The sequence below is a fragment of the Sceloporus occidentalis genome, unplaced genomic scaffold (assembly GCF_023333645.1).
Source record: "Sceloporus occidentalis isolate IW3139 unplaced genomic scaffold, rSceOcc1.0.p SCAF_125, whole genome shotgun sequence".
Classification (NCBI taxonomy): domain Eukaryota; kingdom Metazoa; phylum Chordata; class Lepidosauria; order Squamata; family Phrynosomatidae; genus Sceloporus; species Sceloporus occidentalis.
Window position 1 is genome coordinate 2,330,887 of NW_028317105.1, and position 18,792 is coordinate 2,349,678.

The 18,792-nt window shown below is 37.3% G+C and overlaps 1 protein-coding gene across 1 annotated transcript; it reads right to left on the reverse strand.

Moving 5' to 3' along the window:
• Positions 1-5,045: 5,045 nt before the first annotated feature.
• Positions 5,046-15,417, reverse strand: LOC149281994 (SAM and SH3 domain-containing protein 3-like). Its single transcript, XM_089498747.1, has 8 exons — positions 15,361-15,417; positions 10,191-10,286; positions 9,572-9,724; positions 8,633-8,756; positions 8,086-8,243; positions 7,172-7,378; positions 6,426-6,576; positions 5,046-5,284 (listed from the first exon to the last, which is right to left on the reverse strand). Exons 1-8 carry the CDS (start codon positions 15,415-15,417, stop codon positions 5,046-5,048), a joined length of 1,185 nt encoding a protein of 394 aa, XP_089354873.1.
• Between the last annotated feature and the right edge of the window lie 3,375 nt (positions 15,418-18,792).

The following is an 18,792-nucleotide window of genomic DNA, read 5'->3' on the forward strand; positions in this document are numbered from 1 at the left end:
AGGCACCCGCTTCCTTAAAATGAAAAGGCCAATGATCAAGATATAAGAAGAGTAACAGGAAAGTGACAGCTGGTTCCATACGCCATTTTTCTTTAGTATATGCTTGTGTTAATTATGACGGTGATGTGTTGTGGGATGGAAAGTCCTCTTTACTGGCCTGCGAAAAAAGGTCATTTGAACAGACTTCAGGTATTAGATGAATACGCCAATGACATGCGTCTGAAATGTTTGGTAAAGCAAAGACGTTGGCCCAATGGGGCTGTACATTTTTCCCTCAATGGAGCTGGTTCTTCAAAAAACGTATCTGATCCTCGCATTTATTCTACGTGCCCTTGGGGAATAAATGAAAGTGGACGTTCCCCATTGGAATGGACGTTGCGAAGTTGTAGTCTATCAGATGGGGAGCGGTTCTTTTGTATACTCGCAACGTTGTGTCATATAATTGACACCTTAACAAAAGAAATATGCATTGCTTTTTTTATTTTGCTAGCCATGCTAATTGCAAGAGGCGGGGAGGACAACGCTCCCGGTTCCCTAGTCCTCTCTATATCAAGAGGATCGAACCATGGTGTTACTGATGAATACTTTGAACTAAAGCTCTTCCCCAATCAGATGAACCATAAAATGAATCCAGCGTTACACTAATAATATACACCATCCCTTTTCTTGTATTTATGAAAATGGGGTAAATGTTTAAGGTTTTTGTCATGTGGTCATTTCAATATTCTCCTTTTTTATATTGTTTAATTGTAGAAGATAGAGTTAGTGATGCTGCAGCCACACACAATTATTTGTAGGAATAGGAACTGTAGAGGCCAGTAAATGGCAATTTTTGTACCCAACGCATTTGGGGTTTTCTGTGCATCTCTCATAAATTGCAAAAAAAAGAACTTGCTGCCGATCCCCGGTTCCATTTTAATGCCAGAAGGCATTAAAACGGCAAAGTGTTGGTTAATTTATTTAATTGTTGATATAATGTTTTATATATATATGTTATTTAAATTTAATTTTAATGATAAATGCCAATTTTTATTCAGATTTATTTACACAACAAGTGTTATTTTTAATTGTTTGCACAATAATTTTGCCTGGATTCTGAAATGTATTGGTGAAAAAAAGTCTTAATCTCACTTAGTGCTTTCTACATGGTTCCCATGGTATTCGTATTAAGTGTATGGAATGGTCTGTTGACTTTTAGCTAAAATGTGGAAGGGCATCTGACTTTCATGGGGCATATATGTTCCAAATTTGTGATGGAAGGTGGCCACACTATTGAGTTTAATTGCAGGCCAGATATCCCAACTCAACATGTATGTTCTAGTACATAACAGAACATATGTGATTAGTACATAGTTGTGGTTGGCCATTAAAACGCAGAATTTGACATCTCTGCTTTCTGAGTGGTGGTAAATGTTGGGGCAGTGAGAATAATCTCTTATTCCCCTTTTCTTGGGTTTTAAATAATGGGTAATGTATGACTCCGTGGTTGCCTGGTGTATATGTCATATTGTCATGTCACAAATACCTGACCCGATGGCTCGCCACGTATGGTTTAATGGGAATATAACTACAAATCCGGTCTCAGCCAAATCCCTTAGGTTAGTTCCTCCATCTGAGACATTTGCTTCATTATCTACTGTAAGCAAACACTTGAAATGTACATCTTGTGAACTTTGTCCTATTATAGGGACCGGCCTATCGTCTTTCTATACTAAAAAAGACAGAGGTTTGTGCAGACCTGTTGTGTGTACATCATGTGGGATTGGTGATTATATTCCTAGAATTTAGAACAGTCGGAAGGAGCATCAGAGAAACCCAGGCTTTTTTTTTTTTTTTTGTATCTTTTTTTATATTTTTTTTTCAAAAGGCATATATTTCCTAATTTATTTGCTTGCTAGTATAATAAATAGGGGGGTCCTGTTGGCATATTGTCACATATCCATAGAAAAAGATAATATCCTATTATATAGATGGGTCAAGTTAAATAAAGGACTAATTTTTGTTCTGCAAGATTTTAATTATCCCTCTGGAATTTTTTTTAATTCTTTGTCTCAGGTATTAATTTCCATGAGTTAATGTGGAATATTTGTGGAGCACTCTTTTAATTCAGGTTTAACCCATACACGGGGGTGAAATGGCTATACGTCATGAGCTGCATTATGTGCTTCCCAAATTGTACACCCCTGTCTGTTAAACTCATGAACCAAATGGATAAGGGCTTTGTATGACTATCAATCCTGTGCATTAGTATATCCACCCGTAGCGGTAGCAAAAATCAGTGGCCATGAATCCTTAAATTATCATAACATCACCGTAAAAGCCATGTTAGCCAAGGTAAAGCGTCAATTGAGCCATATAAAAAAAAAAAAAAAAAAAAAGGTTGTTTCCAAGTTATCGTTCGATGTGAAAGGCATGTACTTTTTTTTTTTTTTTTTTAAATCGCCATGTAATTATTATTTTAATTTTTTTTTTATTCATTTTTTTTTATGCTACACTGAAATTAAAGTGCAATCAGATTAAAGATTAATATTGTAATTATGGCTGTTATATGTAGTTGGTCTATTCATTCTCTTGAAATGTCTAGAATGTTGTACCTCCAAAACTCTAATCTTCCGTTTCTCTTAATTTGAACGATAAAAAAACATGCATTTTACCCATCTGTTCTTATCTTCTTACTGCATGAAGGCAAATGTTCTTGGACCCTTGTTTTCCCTTAGATGTCTTAACTTTAGGTTTCCGATGCCTGAGAAGATATCTGCTACAGAACATCATGCCAAACCCTTATATTTTTTTTGGAAACATGATTCCTCCTTAAAATTTGGATCTTCTGTTGGGCACATACAACTGGTTGATTGTGTCTACTTAAAATATTAATAAAACCAAAAACACTCATGTGGCGATGGGTTTTATTTCAAAACTACACACTGATACAATCTATGGGAAAAGACAGACAGACGTACCCTGGCATATCTTTACAGCCCTCACTGCTTCTAATATCATAAATAAATTTGAGGCTAAAGGCTTCCTATTGCAGCCGCGGCGAGAGACCAAAATCCTGAATTAAGTGCAAGTTACCCATAAGTATACATTTTGTGAGACTTAGGGCAATATTGCCAGAAAATAGTTCTTAGTGTGACGTTCACATTATTGACTCCTTGTTGACGAGACCAATGTGTTGGTCTATTCTTCAACCTTGAGGGATCGTATTTATTTCATAGACCATCAACAACCATCAAAATAAATGCAGTATATACTGTAGAAGAAAATAATTTGCATAAATCTGCAACCATAGCTTTTTTTTTTTTTTTTTTTTATGGTGCCCTGCCTGCAAATGCATGGGGGGGGGGATTTTTTTTAAATGCATATTAAACCACTCAATCATTTAAAATGCATCTTCCGGATCTTTTGTATCCAGTTACTGGACACGTTTATTAAGATTATTATTTTTTGTTTTGTTTTTTTTTAATTTCTATCCTCCAATTTTACTCACAGGAAATCCTACTAGACAAAGATTTATATTTTTTGTGCAATATAAATAAAATGTATAGCCTCCGAGGGTGCTAAATAAGTTAATATAAGGAAAATGTCTGAAGGGGGGAAAAAGTTATAATTCATGAAAAATTTTAGGAATGAAAACCAAAATCTAAGGGTTTTCTTGAGCAGCCCTGGGCTACTCTGTCATACCGGATATACTCTGTGTATATTTATATACATATATCCCTGTCAGCTGCTCATCAATGAAAGAACACTTGGTTCCAGTTCACCCGCTGGCTTTTAACGTCACATTGAATGAATGTAACAATTATTTGCGGAATTTTAATTTTATTGCAAAGGCGGAAAAGAATGGTTACTCGTCCGCCCCCCCAACCCCACCCATAATCAACAGTTAGTGGTGTGTTTGGTTAAAGGAAAACGATGACTATCCTATGCACTTAAATATATTGTGTGGTCCCTTTTTTTTAATTGTTGTGCTGTTCCTCATCGAACTTCATGGAGGGACTCTGCTGAATGAAGGATGATGGCAGCTGCAGCTTCTACCTCGGGTAAGATTTTATTTAAAAGAACAGAGTACTTTAACATAGCTTTTTCTTTAGTGGGGCTATTGGCAGCTGTGAACTCTCTCTTTAATATTGAATACAATATGTGCCATTCCACAATATGGCAGGAATATGAGCAAATGTATGCATATTAATAGGACAAAATAGATAAATGCTGTTTTATATACAAATTTAACCTTTTACCAGTGACCATAGCTCATTTGCATACAGAGGTGCATGGAGATTCCCAAAAAGAATGTAGAAAATAAATTTAAAACGCATACAATTGTACTTCATGATGAGTTTTATTATGAATTGTATTATAAAATATTTACAATTTATGAATGTCGTCTGGCGAGCGTGTATCAACATTTTAGACGGTTACATAAAAGACACTAATGAAGGCTTTAAAAGCCTGCCAAAAATGTATGATTACGTTATCTGTATCAATGCCCAACACCCCCCAAAAACTAGACTTACCCCCGAAATACAGAACATTACCTAGCTGGCGTTGGGATTCTGTACATTATGGTGTCTTTCAAATAAAGAAGCACTCTAGAAGTCGGTTTCCCTCGTGATTTTGTTGAAGGCAGCAATGCCATCAGACACGTGTACAACGTAAAGGGTCCAAGGCCATCCGACTCGTCAAATCTACATAAAACACCTTGAAATCCTTAACGGGCGTTAAAAAAAAAAAAACAAAAAAACAAAAAAAAAAAACAAAATGAAGCAGAGGAACACAACCTAAAAATTCTAATTTGTGTTAATTTTTACATTTTAAGAAAAACGCACATAATAAACAAATCGGGGGGGGAAAATATAAAAGTAAATAAACGCGAACGCAGTTTCGTTTGTAAAAAATATTGTTCAGGTCCCCTTTGGATTTATAAATTTGTTATTTCTGATAAAAAGATTTCTGGGGAAAATGCTTTCAGCGCTGGGCCGCTTGTCCCCATTGTTGCTTTAGAAGATTTTTGGAGTGAGTGGAATAACCAGGATCTCGACGTTTCAGCCCTTGCTAGTATTTGTTTGGTCAGGTGACACAGATTGTTCGATCTCCGTGTGTTTCTTTACGCCTGACTCCTCCAATGTCAATACTTGCAGGTTTTCCTCTATAGGGCTTAACTCTGTATCGTCCCGACTATTATCGAGGTTTTCCGAGTCCTCGTAGCAGCCAGAATCTCTGGGAATATCGAAGATGTGGGTCAAAGAACCCGGCATGGACGCCTCTTCTGATTCGCTGCCAGCTGCAATACACAAATTCAAAGAAAATGGGAATTTTTCACCATATCCACTTTACTATAGTTATAAAATATATGTAAGTGAAACACTGTTTGTTAATCTGCCGGAGGAATAGGCTATTTAGCACAGAAGCTGTTAACATTTCCCATACTAAATGATGCAGATCTAATGCATTCCAAGAGTTTTTTCAGGCTGTTAGCCAATGTCCATTATTGTGTGACGAACCATCGAAGAGAAATGCGCTAAATTATTAACGAAACCTAGAATATTCCACAAAGTAACAATTTTATGAATATTTCTAAAAATAAATTAATAAAATGTATTTGAATAGGCCTAAAATAGGATTATTGGAAGAATGGATTATTCTCCAAAAAAAAAAAAAGGCATGAAAAACCTAAAGATATTACAGTTCATGAGCAACTTGAATTTCATCACTTCCATTATAGTTAGATCAATAAAAGGTACCTTCTAACCTAAGCTTAATTACCTTAGTTACCGTCCCTAAAAAAGGAAACGTGAAAATTGTAGTTTTTGAAATTGGTGTTTTGTATCTTTCCATGAAAAAATTTAATAATGCTTCAAATATGTTGCTTTTATGTGTTTTGGCTTTTTTTTTTTTTTTTTTATTATTTTCCACTAGTCTATATTTATATAAAGACAGTTTTTAATGCCAAATTTTAGATAAATATAACTCCATCCACCATGGATTGGAATAAAAAGGTCTCTGTTATGTGCTAAATCAATCTAAATGGAATATTGGATTCTCTTGCAGCTCAACTATGAGGTCAAGGTTTACAGCAATACATAAACCGATACATCATGAACATTTATTTAGAAGTTTCTAGGAAAAAAAGATGACGGTATAAAAAGACACGTAACTTAATTTTATAAATCAAGCTGTCCAACCCCGTATTATTATACAAACCTGGGAAAATAGAGCCAGAGTTTTGCAGCTTAAAAAATTATATAGTTTCAGTTTAATTGTGTATATATATATATATATATATATATATATATATATATATATATATATATATATATATGTATATATATTATTATTATTTATTATTATTTATTTTTTTTAATACAAAGTGTGCTGTTTTTATAGGGATGTTATTTAGAAAAAGCACATTTGATGTTACTTACTGTCGTAGTCCAAAAGAAATTCGGCAGCTGTGAGGAGCTTGACGCGGTGCTGGGGGTCTGTGATATTAAGCTCAATCAGATGATTTTCTCTAAGGTCCTTGAAATCATCTGTTGTCTGATAACCGTTGAGCATGAGCGTTGCTATATGTTCCTAAGAACACAAGGGACAAAGGAAAACGTTGGCTCTTAGACCGAATAGAAGAATCCACCAGAAAAGATCTCGAAAAATGTTGTGTCTGCAAATATTGAATTATTATTATTTATTTTTTTTAGACAATAATTGCCGTATTCTCCATATGCGCCACTGGCTTATAGAATGTAAAAGTGGCCTTTTGAGCAGATGGATGCATTTTAGGCACAAATTCTGACCGAGAGTAGATGTTTGAGTTGGTCTTTTATCCCTGCATTATTTATATAACGTGAAAAAACATTGAATGTGACAGCAAATAATCATTCGGCCCATCTAGTCTAGTCTTGTCTTAGATTCTTTAGACTCCCTCTCTGTATTAGCCTCTATAACTTCTGCTGGGAAGCTGTTTTACTTATCTACTAACATCTCGGTAAAGTAAATTGAAGGCTCAACATCTTAGCGACTATCTTTTAATAAGGTCGGAGTTGGCCGTACAAATTATATAATTCTAATTAATGTGTTTAGAACATACTCTTACCCACAGCAAGTTCACTCAGGTGAGAACCATACCAAGAACGTTTTCATATTACTGCAATTACGTAGAATTTGTACGGACCTGCATGTTAATACGTTCCAGAAGTTCCTGTAAGGACTTGGGCTTTAAGCGCTGACTTCTTCCCGGTGTCCTTTGTCTCTTCGGTGGCTCTGTCTCTTCAGGCAGAATGTCGACATAGATAAACTTGAAAGAGCCCATCTTGTTATTAAGCAATCCCGTCCAGGTACCAACCGGTGGCTTCTCAATGATCTCAATGATATCTCCTTTCTAGAAGCAGAACCACAGAGTATTCATTTGACTTTGTGTATTAACCCCTTAAGGACAATGGGCGGTCCCTAAACCCATTGAAAACAATGTACGGGCTTGGTCATTAAGGGGTTAAACATGTCAAATAATGTGTTAGTTTATGGTATTTCTTCCATTTAAGTTATAGCAATGTAACTTTCAAAGAAATGTTTTGGATTCAGCATTTACCGACGGCAGGTAATTTACGCCGCCTTAATCTATTGCACCTGTAGTATCTAATGCACAGCTATTTGATATTGGGGATAAATGAAAGTAATCAAAATGAAGATTAAGATAAGTTGCATTATTTGTATTGCCTAAAAAATATAATATTTTGATCAGCATCTTTACTGAATTTGGGCTTGTGTCTACAGGAAGTGGTGGTCATTGCAAGGACCGCTAATAGTTTTCAATTCGTGGTCAGGTTAACACTTTTTACAATAATACATTTGGCTTCTCGATACACAGTACATTATAACGAGAAACCATTTCTATGAGATTTTATATGACGGAAAGCATTTAAGCTGCGTTTTCCTTGCTGTTGATTTAATTTTACCGAAACTTCCATTAGGTGTTACTTAAGCTGCCAAGACGCAAACCGTTATTCAAAACAATATTTAAATCCTTGTAGTGCCTACGATGCATTTGGAAACATAAACATGGGTATTTCCATAAAAAAATGCTCGTACTGTAAGTTTGAGCGAGTCTCTGTCGTACGGGCTTGGGGTGAAGTCGGTGTGGACTTTCGCTTTCCCACAAAATGGTCCAGTATAAGGAGGAGCCGTGGTTTCCATATTGACACTGTCTCTGTTGGTAAACATATATGAGGGGCTGCCGCTCTCACTTCCTATAAAGAAGCATAAAAGGAAAAAGGGATAATTATGCAAAAGTATACTATGTAGCATATTGCTAACACAATTACGATTGTGCTGGTACAGTTGATCAAGATAGGCATTCCGGGGCTTCAAAAGCTGGCTTTGTTCTGGTGGGGGAACTCTTTCTGTTTCGTGGGTGAAGCTAAATAATTATGTTGCCCCACTATTTAAATTAATACATTTTTTTGAACTGTGTAGGCTAGGTACAGACAATATAGGGAAGCCCTAGGGTTTTGGCACCTTAGGCAAATTATATATATTTGTGTATTAATTTTGTAAAGAACTTGGTACTGGTGTCCCTCATCAGCTCAGCACCTAAGGTACTCCGCTATCTTACCAATATGGTGGACACTAGACTCACCGCTAGATATTTGCCTGCCAAGAGGTATACGTGAATTCTCTTCAGTATCGGACATTTTCCTATTCAGACTTCCATCCACACTTCCATCCAAAGATATTGGAGATGAAGGATCATGGTCGTTTCGCTCTGCCTGCAGGAGTCATGGAAGGAAGCATCGCTCAGTAACAATTATGTTACACATGAGGATTATGTATATCATGAACTTGATTAATAATTGAGTGAAATCTTTATGTAATTACTGTATTATTGTACACCACATCTCAGTTTATCAGTTAAAGAGAATAAGGATGAAATAAACCATTAAGAGCTTCACTTTGTATGATGGTGTGGTATCATTGATAAGCTAATTTCCCCACGAGACCTCGAAAAAGCTATTAAAATGTTAATTGCATGTATGGAATGCTGTAAAAACAACTCATAATAGCCCAACCAGGCTTGGGGAAATATATTAATATACAAGGGGTCTGAAGGATTCAAACTGCCTTCTCATCATAATCACCAATGCTAATTAGCCTATAAACACAATACCAAAAATCGTGTAAAGGAAAGCTTCTCATTTATCAGACTAGTAGCTTTCAGCAAAATAGACAAAATATTCAAAAATATTGTCCTAAACACTTTACTTATGGTGGACCCCAAAGTCTGTATCGATATAGTCTTACCCAAACACCCCCATCTAAATATTACAGATATTATATTTATTCAGGCAATTAGGAAAGCAGAGCAGAATTTTGTCCAGTAAGAAATCAGTCCATATGACCTACAATAGCCTTTGGTGCCCCTAGGTCTGGTGACTCCTACATGCAAAGCCTAAATAAGCACTACTAGAGGACGTTTTCCAGTTTATGGAATATCTTTTATAGACATGAAAGTCCTTATAGAGGTTAACCTCTTCACAAAATTAGGTTACTTATATAAAAAAAAAAAAAAAACACTCACCATTTCATCAGTCATTGTCTTCGCCACCATTTTCCCCATTTTCCTGTTCATGGTCCGAGATATGACAGCTTTCCATTTCTTGCTGATTTTACTTCCATGGTGTTTCCCTTCTTCTGATCCATGCTTCCCAAGTCCAACATCATCTTCAGGAATCTTTCAAAATTATGAAATATATATTTTTACATTTTGGACATTTACATTCTTGACTATGTACAAAACGGCAATTCCATCTGCTTACTATGCCTTATTCATACCTTCAAAGGTGCTGTTCCAACTGCTGAATGTACTATCTTTAATAAATTTACATTTACACCTGCCTCTAACTATCCTCGACTCACATCAACTCGACTGCAGAGCAACTTTGGAATTTTGTAAGCTCAGTCACATCAGTTGCGTTAACCCTTAACTTGTTTAACAACTTTAAATGGTTAGCCCTTTAGACTAGTCTAATTTAGTTTAATAATATTTTCAAAGTATTAAAAACAAGCAAGATGATATGTTAATATCTAACATAACCTTGCATACAACACCAATCATGACAAACCTCAAACCAAACTGTACAAGTCTGAGCAACAGACCCATAACAATATCTCAAAGAAATATGATTAAAAGAACTCACATCATTCTCCAAGTTGAACTCCTTGTCACACACAACGGGCGAGCTTGGTTTCGATTTTCCAAAATCCTTAAAGCTACTGGAACGCTGCAGAGACAACTATGGGAAAATAACAACATCATTATTTGTTTGCAACATTCGTGCCTTTGGACACAAAGTCCACCGGCTCCCCCTGGATCTTGTAAGATTGTAGGATGGGCATAAAATAGGTAGGGCATAGGCAACAATGGACAAGAATGGCCAGAGCTGAGACAGACGTTGACACAACTGCTGTTATACCTGGGACCTTTCAAATTCCTACTCCATCCCTACAGATATGGGCCCCTAATCTTCCCAATGGTAATTCTGCTCTTCCTTATTCTAAAGTCTTATTCCAAAGTGCTTCTCAAAGTCAATTCTTGGGTATCTAACAAGACTGTTGGATTTTAATTCCTCTTCAACTAACCAAGGCTTCTTCAGGGTGGTCGAAGTTCAAGCTACTGATGCTAAAAACTGTTAACCAATATCATAATCTACTGTTAGCGAAATTAAGGTTGGTGCAAACCTCAAGGATCACTATTCTGCTCCTATCTCCCTGAAGGATCCCAAGTTGAAAAGTTCGTTTTTTTCAGGCTATCCTTCAAAATAATATAATTAATAACATGGTATCCCACACATTATTGCTGATTACATTATGGAGGGGATGGCTTTAGAAAATTTAAATTATTACATACTAATAGTGAAATCTCATAACTAGTGGTGTTCCAAAAATAGTCTTTTGGGTTTTTAGTTTCATCTAATGTTTTCCATACATTTGAGTCAGTTCCTCATTCTCAATTCTTAAGTATTTAAAATACTTAATTTATGTAAAATTGCAACATTGGATTTCAGCAACAGCCACATTTAAAAAGCTTGTTTACATGTTGTTGTCACTACTAGAAAAGTTACTAAGATTTTGTTGTATTAACAAAATATATATATATGTCAAATATTGGTGCTGCAATTAACCCATACACTGTATCACTTTGACCTTCATGAGTTATATTCACCAACATTAATTAGCTTAAATTAGATTGTGAAACTTTTTTGTGCACATCCATCAATGTCTTTTCATATACATATATTGAAACGGCCAGGGGAGGGGGTATGTATGTATGAGTGTATGTGAGCATGAATGTCTATGTATAAGCGTATGTGGGCATGGATGTCTATGTAAAAGTGTATGTGAGCATGAATGTGTATGTATAAGTGTATATGAGCATAATTGTGTATGTATAAGTGTGTGAGAGGGTGGATTTGTGTGTGTGTGAGCATAGATGTGTCTGTGAGCATGAATGTGTATGTATAGGTGTTTTATGCAAGCATGGATGTGTATGTAAAAGTGTATGAGCATGTATTTGTGTGTGTGAGAGCATAGATGTGTATGTATATGGACATGGATGTCTATGTATAAGTGTATGTGAGCATGAATGTGTATGTATCGGTGTATGTAAGCATGAATGTGTATGTATAAGTGTATGTGAGAATGGATTTGTGTATGTGGGCATGGATGTCTATGTATAACTGTATGTGAGCATGAATGTGTATGTATAAGTGTGTGAGCATGGATGTGTATCTAAAAGTGTGTGTGTGAGCATGGATTTGTGTGTGTGTAAGTGTTTGTGTGTAAGCATGTATGTATAAGTGGTGTGAGATGGTGTGTGTGTGTGTTAAAGCTCAGGCAAAGATGGCACAGGCAAGCTGTTTGGGGTTAAGATGGCACTGATCAGCTGCCCTAGGGCAATTTTCACACTGATGCCCTGTGGTTTCTAGTTAGGGTTGCTTATATAACCAATCACCCATGAAGACTCTATCTTAATCTAGATCAATACAGTTATATGCATACACACTTAGAATTTTCTGACACATCCATTTGTTTCCGGTGTCCTAAGAAAATGCTCACTTCGGTGTCATTCTCCATTGTTTCACTGGGTTTTTGCCCTATATGTCTTATGGACAATTATGGCTTTATCCTCCATATTTTACAATATCTTTCTATCAAAACAGAAGAACCTTGAATAACATATGGTATTGTACCTTACGGTTTTGACTACTCAGAACTTTATAGAGGAAAATAAAAAAAATGAAATCTCTACCTGAATAATAAAAAAAAAAGGCACTAACACCTTTCAAAACAGGTTTCATGCATGGCGGAACAGCGCTTTCAACGTAAAAATCTTGTCTTTTAATGTGGTTTTGTTGTAGGTTAGCAGAGAAAAAAAAAGTCTCACTTCAACAGGATGCTTAACCCTCATTCTCTGAAAAATATCGTTCTAAAATATATATGTATTATTTTAACCCTTGGTCTGCTGTAGAAACCGCTTACAGTCTGTAATATTCAGCAAATTCACGCCTGGGTAGCTTCAGGGAAATGCTAGATGTCTAGATGATTGTTTCACGGTACCAGAAACAGGCAAATGAGGACAGGAAAAACTAAAATATATACTACTGCTTCTTGTTACAGTACATTTACTGTCTCAAAGTGAGCTGTTTTTTCTTAAAACTAGCTCAAATATACAAATAAATGTGGATCTAATAAATGTATGCTTTTATAAACTGCAATATTCATAAGCCATGTGTCAACATGATATTATGGTTTAAAGGATTAGCTGGTTTTCCAGAGTAACATAATTGCAATGGTTTTATTGAATTAGCGAACCCAACATGCCATTGGAACACAGGAGTGATGGGAGTGATAAAGGGCCATTGGAACACAGGAGTGATGGGAGTGATAAAGGGCCTCTGCACGCTTATGAAGAGATTCCATTAAAAATAGCTTCCAGCTACATTAACACCGTGTGCGCTGGATTTCTGATACATTTCATGTTATTTTAATGGATAAAATGTGTCTAGTAAGTTTAATGTGCTGCTGATGATCAAATGGCCTTAGAGGTCCAAGAAGCAGGGTAGAGGCAGAATAGGGAATATAGCAAGTGGCCCTCCGGGGGCCTCCCATGCAGGCAGCCTTTTCAGATGGTCACAGGCCACTAGTGACACCACAAAATGCACCGAAGCCTTTAATTATATCAACTTCCTCAAATTATGTTCTATTTTTAAATCATTTGTTTAATCAGAAGATCATTTTGATGCCACTTTTGAGATTTTTCCTATTCTGTCAAATCATTGCTTATATGAAATCCCCGGCCATCTTTTTTTTCCCCCCTTGAATGGTAGAACCACGTGTGGCCTTAAGTCTTCTTCGTGAAAAAATACCCTAGCCTTTCCTTATTGGAGTAAAGTTCTTCTCTTGTCGTGTTTCACATAACACCAAGAAGGAGCAGCTGCGGTTCTAGACCAAAATGGCACCTCTGGGGGTACGGGGAGTGAAGGCAGGGCCGGCCCGACAATGGAGCTGAGCGGGGCAACCGCTCCAGGCGGCACCTGCCGCCCCAAGCCCCCTTTTTTTTTTTTTTTTTTTTTAAAGCGAAAGATAGAGAAAGGGGCGCCGAGTGGTTTTCGCTTACCAAGCTGTCAGTACGCGCTCGGCGCCCCTCTCTCTCTCTCTCCTCTGCGGCGAGTCTTCCTGTCCGGTCTCGGTGCCGGCTTGTAATGCTGAGTGCCGGAAGATTTCCGGAGCTCAGCATTACAAGCCGGCAGCGAGACCGAACAGGGAGACTCGCTGCAGGACTGCTGAAAGGTAAGTACAAGGGGGAAGGCAGGGACAGAGGGAGAGGAAGGGTAGATAATGGGGGGGCCGGCATTTTAAAATTCGCCCCAGGCGGCATTTTGCCTTGGGCCGGCCCTGAGTGAAGGACATTCACTTTCAGGACACTCATGAGTAAGGACATGCAGCACAGCCATTCTCCTGAGAACGGACACAAAACTGCATGGCGCCAGCACGTCAACTTGCCTTTTGCGCATTTTGCTCTGCACCCCATTGTGTCCGTGTGTAAAGCCCCTACCGGAAGTATTAGCTGCAGCTGCCTTACTCTTCAGTGGTGCTTCTATTGAAATCAGTGGGAGAATTCTCTGTGCATGCGCATAGGGGTCTAAACAGATCCTCTGTGCTCACCAAGACAGAGCTGGAGCTGACTGGCGGTACATATGTGTATATATATATATATATATATATACGTGTATATATATCGGCTGAACATGTATCGCGCATGGAAAATTGCTGGGGGCCGTGCAAATGGGCAAATGCATACGAGGGAATTCTGCATTTACAATAGGGACACCACAAAAATAAAAGTAAAGCGCGTAGAATGGCTGGAGTATCCCTTTAATACATTAACAGGATGAAGGGGACACAGATCCTAGTTGTCACTTAAAATATACCATATTCTGAGACTATTAATTTTATATCTTGCACCCCTATGCAGAATAAATGCAATGCTTCCTAAATGTATCATTTCTACAATATTTAACTTTAATGAAAAACGTATCTTCGATGCTTTAGCCACTACATCATTCATTATTGAGTAGTTTATTCATTCACATTTACATGTGCTGTGTAAATAGCTGATAAAGAACCACATTTTCAGACTAGATGTTTACATTAAAGTCCCTTTTCTTATTTACCGTGAAGGTGATAGAAATGGAACAGCCTACAAGCAGAAGTGGTAGGGGCTAATAGATTGAGAGAATTTAAACATGCATGGGATAGACATAAAGATATCCTAAATCTAAGAAAAGACCAAGGACTGATTAAGCTCTCAGTCTTTACATCAGGAGGAAATGTGCAGACTAGATGGACCGAACAGGTCTTATCTGCCGTCAAATGTTTCTAAAGAATCATAAATATTAACGACTCATTTTCTAGCCTTGATACCGTGATATTGTTTCCTTTGTTTCGACAAGCTAGGAGCGGCTTCCAACCAAATATTATTATTAACACCTGATGTAAAGCAGGTAACGAAGCCACCTCCTCAGTCTTCTGACCCAGTCTGTGGTTTTTCTGTAGCATAGGTTCTGAAACTCTGTAGCACTCAAGTGTTTCGGGCAATGTGGATATATACGAATTAAATAGCGATCATCATACGATTCAATACAACCGTCAAAAAACCTTATTGCAACAGTTTCAAATCAGTAAAATATTGAATGTATATTAATGTATATGGCATCTGGTATAATAATGCACTTACTGCATTCATTAATGGTTGCCCTTGCTAAGTCACAGCGTTGACTCCTTTGGTCACCATTCCACGTGCCTTACCTTTTTTTTCTGTGTGGGGTCTTTGTCCGATGCATTGGAGGGCTTCCTGCGCAGCATGTTTTTAGGTATCAGGCTTTGGTGCATGTAACTGTTGGTTTCTGCTTTAGTTCAAAGGGACATCTGAAATGTTACAGGAAGCCGAGTCACATGGCCTGACGAAATGCAATGGTTGCTCAGAGCATATTGCGTGTAGCAGAGTGAGATGAGACGGGGATCTGTGAATGAGGAAGGAAACCACGGCATCAGACACAAAGCTAACGTCCCCGGAGGACGTGTCACATTTATTGAATATAATGTCACTGAGACCGATGGGCAGACTAGATGGCCAAATGATTCTTATCCGCCGTCAGATTCGATATAGTTTCTCTATGTGGCAAATTTGTTTTGCAAGTTTCTCTAATAGAGTCACAGGGGTGATACAGCTAAAATGTGTCTGAGTCTGGGTGCAATTCTGGAGCAGGCCATAATGAAGTTGTTGAACAGAGTGGGCCCCATGTACCCCAAAGTCCAGTTGGGTGGTTGTCTCCTTTTACACAGCTGTGCTTCTTCTCGTGTATCTTCTTGTTCTGTCTTCTTTCTTCCACCTTCTGTATTCCTCTTGTCCCTGTGTGTTCCTTCTTCACTCTTGGGAAAATACTGCCTAGAACTTACTTTCTAGTAATGTTTATAATTTTTTTTTTATTACATTTTCTTTAAATTAATAATAAATGTTAGGGGTGTGGCCTATATTTGGGCTGTGTGCATTGTCTAATTACTTCTTAGATTAGATTTATGGTGTTTTCCCAAAAGTCGTAGGTGTTCCAAAATAATGCACAAATAACCCAGAATTAAGGAAAAGAAATGACTAAGGAACAACAGCATTTTTTATGTTCATTCTATTACAAGGTGATTAACTGCTTTAAGCAACTGCTGTTGCGTAATGACTACTTATTTCTGTACAAGATAAGGAGTTAAAGAGAAGTTTTAATACATGAGTTATGTCAGGTAACAGGAAAGCTTCATAGCACGCCAACATATTAAACGGGATGGGTTTGGCCTGCTTATGACCACCAATAGCAGTTGGTTTTCTTGATTAATGGAATGAAGTATGAGAACAACTCAACCAAGATAGCCTGCCATATAGTGTCCCCCCACCGGGAAGCATCTTATATATATCCCTCTCTTCCTGACCACAAGGGACATTGTTCACCACCAAACACTCTAAGAAATCTAAAAAGGGTAATAGAAGCAACCAAGTGTTCATGGTGCACTCATCAGTCCTATCACCGCGTGTGTTAAAAATATAACCCTATTAAGACTCTTCAGACCTGCTCAGCCTTAAAGCCAGAAAATTAAGCTTTTCCTCTCACAGGAACTCACTTGAAACCCGCAGAGCAATGCTTACACTTTCACAAGCCTCACTAGTAGCCCGCAGCACAACTGAGCAAGAAAGTCCATGTCTGGAGACTCTTATACTTAAGGTGAACACCAAGAAAGCTCCAAGGAGTGTAATAGCACACAAAGAAATATGAACGCAATGCAACGACTATTGTCAGCGACTTAATAGTCTGCCCTACGGTGCGTCCTAACCCAGCAACCTCTCAAGTTTCAGATCACTGACGGCATTGCAGAGGGAAAATCTCAAAACATATCAGTCTGATCCTGCCACAAAAGCACTTCAGAACCAAATGTGAGACAAATTGCATAAGGCAACCCCAGAATACTTCTTTGTATGCAAATTCTCTTTCCGGCCTCTCACCCCAGGTTTAATGGTGAGTCCTTGCATTTTTGTTCAAGATACTAACAACATCCAGCTGAGCTCTTCGGGGAAGGAAGGCTTGTAAAAGAGGGATAACTGTTATAATTTTTCATTTATTCTTATGTTTTACTTGAGTCCTCGCCTATCCATAATCTTTTGCTTTTGGTGAAGCTGAAGTTGTCGTGACTTGGAAGCCTTCAAAACATTATGTGGCGCGGCATGCGACATAATCCCTCAAATATTTATGCAACAAATGGCATCAAATGTCCTTTGGCAAACCGCCTAGTGTTGCAAAAATTGTGAAATGTGAGAAAGTGTCTTTATTTGCAAACATGCTCTGGTTTCATGCAAGGAACTTCTGATGTCAGCTCAGATTAGTGTCACCAACTAGAGTCTGAAGATCAACTATGAAAAGTCTAATGGACCCCCCTGCAAAACTTTGTGTAAGTTTTTCTCCTCCTGTTTTTCTGCAGGACCACACGTTTTATGTTAGCGGAGATCAGGACAAAAAGAATACAAACAAGTGTGACAACTATTGACAGGAAGTCAGGAAGAACACTTTTTGTTAGGTTCTGTGATGTCTGTGATCTTCATCTTCCTGTGCAGCTGTAACTTACATACTAAAGACTATCTTCTACTTCCAGTTTTTTCTTCTGCTTTTTTCTGCTATTCTGTGGCTGTCACTAAAATAAATTAAAAGACTCCTTTTTGTGTAAATAAAAGAGTAGACAATTGTTTATTAAGATATGTTTTTTTTTAATATTATAATTATTAATATTATTATTATTAATAATAATAAAGCTATTTTAGATGGGATGTTGGTCTGAGAGAGTAAATCCAGATGTAGCGGACTTGAAATCCTTCCTTAACGGCTCTGAGGGGCAAATAGCCTCCTACACCCCTTGCCAGCCATCACAAAAAAATGTACCTTGCCACTTTGAAACCAGGGTTTTGTCTATTTTTCTTTGCAAGCTCTTTTAAAGGTCCCGGTAACCTTTATTTCTATTAATAATTTATCTTCATATGTTTAAGCTTTTCTACTACTACTACTATAAGCGGTGTATTGCCCAACCCCCTAATATTATAATGATTGATTTATATGTATTTATATTTATATGTTTTTTATATATATAAATATATATATTTATGCTGCCTGTGTTATTAGAATGCTTATCACAACGCATTCTAGTTAATCAAAAAGAATACAGCCATTTGGGAGAAATTGTACTAAATAACTCATTCTCTGTTATAGTACTGAGTTGAAAGGCGATATCAAAAGCAAATTTTTATCTGGGTAATACTTCTAGGAAGTGGGGAAGAGTGAGTAATACAGGTTAAAATTAATTTATCCAGAATCAGCAATTCACTTTAATGACAAATGTGCGCCTCACAAAAGATCACCAGATAAAATTATTATACTAGGAAGTTCCGTGTGACGGACAACTTTGAAGGAAAAATTCCTTTAAGACCAATGTTTATAATATATATATATATATACCAACTTTAGCATGAAATACTTCCCTTACCCTCTGCATTATGTGACGGTTCCAGTTGCCCGTCTCTGTAGTAAGAATTTAGTATCTTTGCTCCCTATATGTTTTGTCGATTGCTATTTTACCAAAGACAAACAGCAGACAGGCCACATATAGCCGTGGTTTACTTTCCATACATTGCACATGATGCGTCATGATTTT

What these genes read in the sequence shown, in the direction of transcription:
- LOC149281994 (XM_089498747.1), bottom strand. Translation starts at nt 15,417, where the DNA reads ATGCTGCGCAGGAAGCCCTCCAATGCATCGGACAAAGACCCCACACAG. An exon ending in AGTTCAACTTGGAGAATGAT is followed by an intron (nt 9,725 to 10,190) that starts GTGAGTTCTTTT and finishes TAATTTTGAAAG; the next exon opens with ATTCCTGAAGATGATGTTGG. An exon ending in AGACAATGACTGATGAAATG is followed by an intron (nt 8,757 to 9,571) that starts GTGAGTGTTTTT and finishes CTGCAGGCAGAG; the next exon opens with CGAAACGACCATGATCCTTC.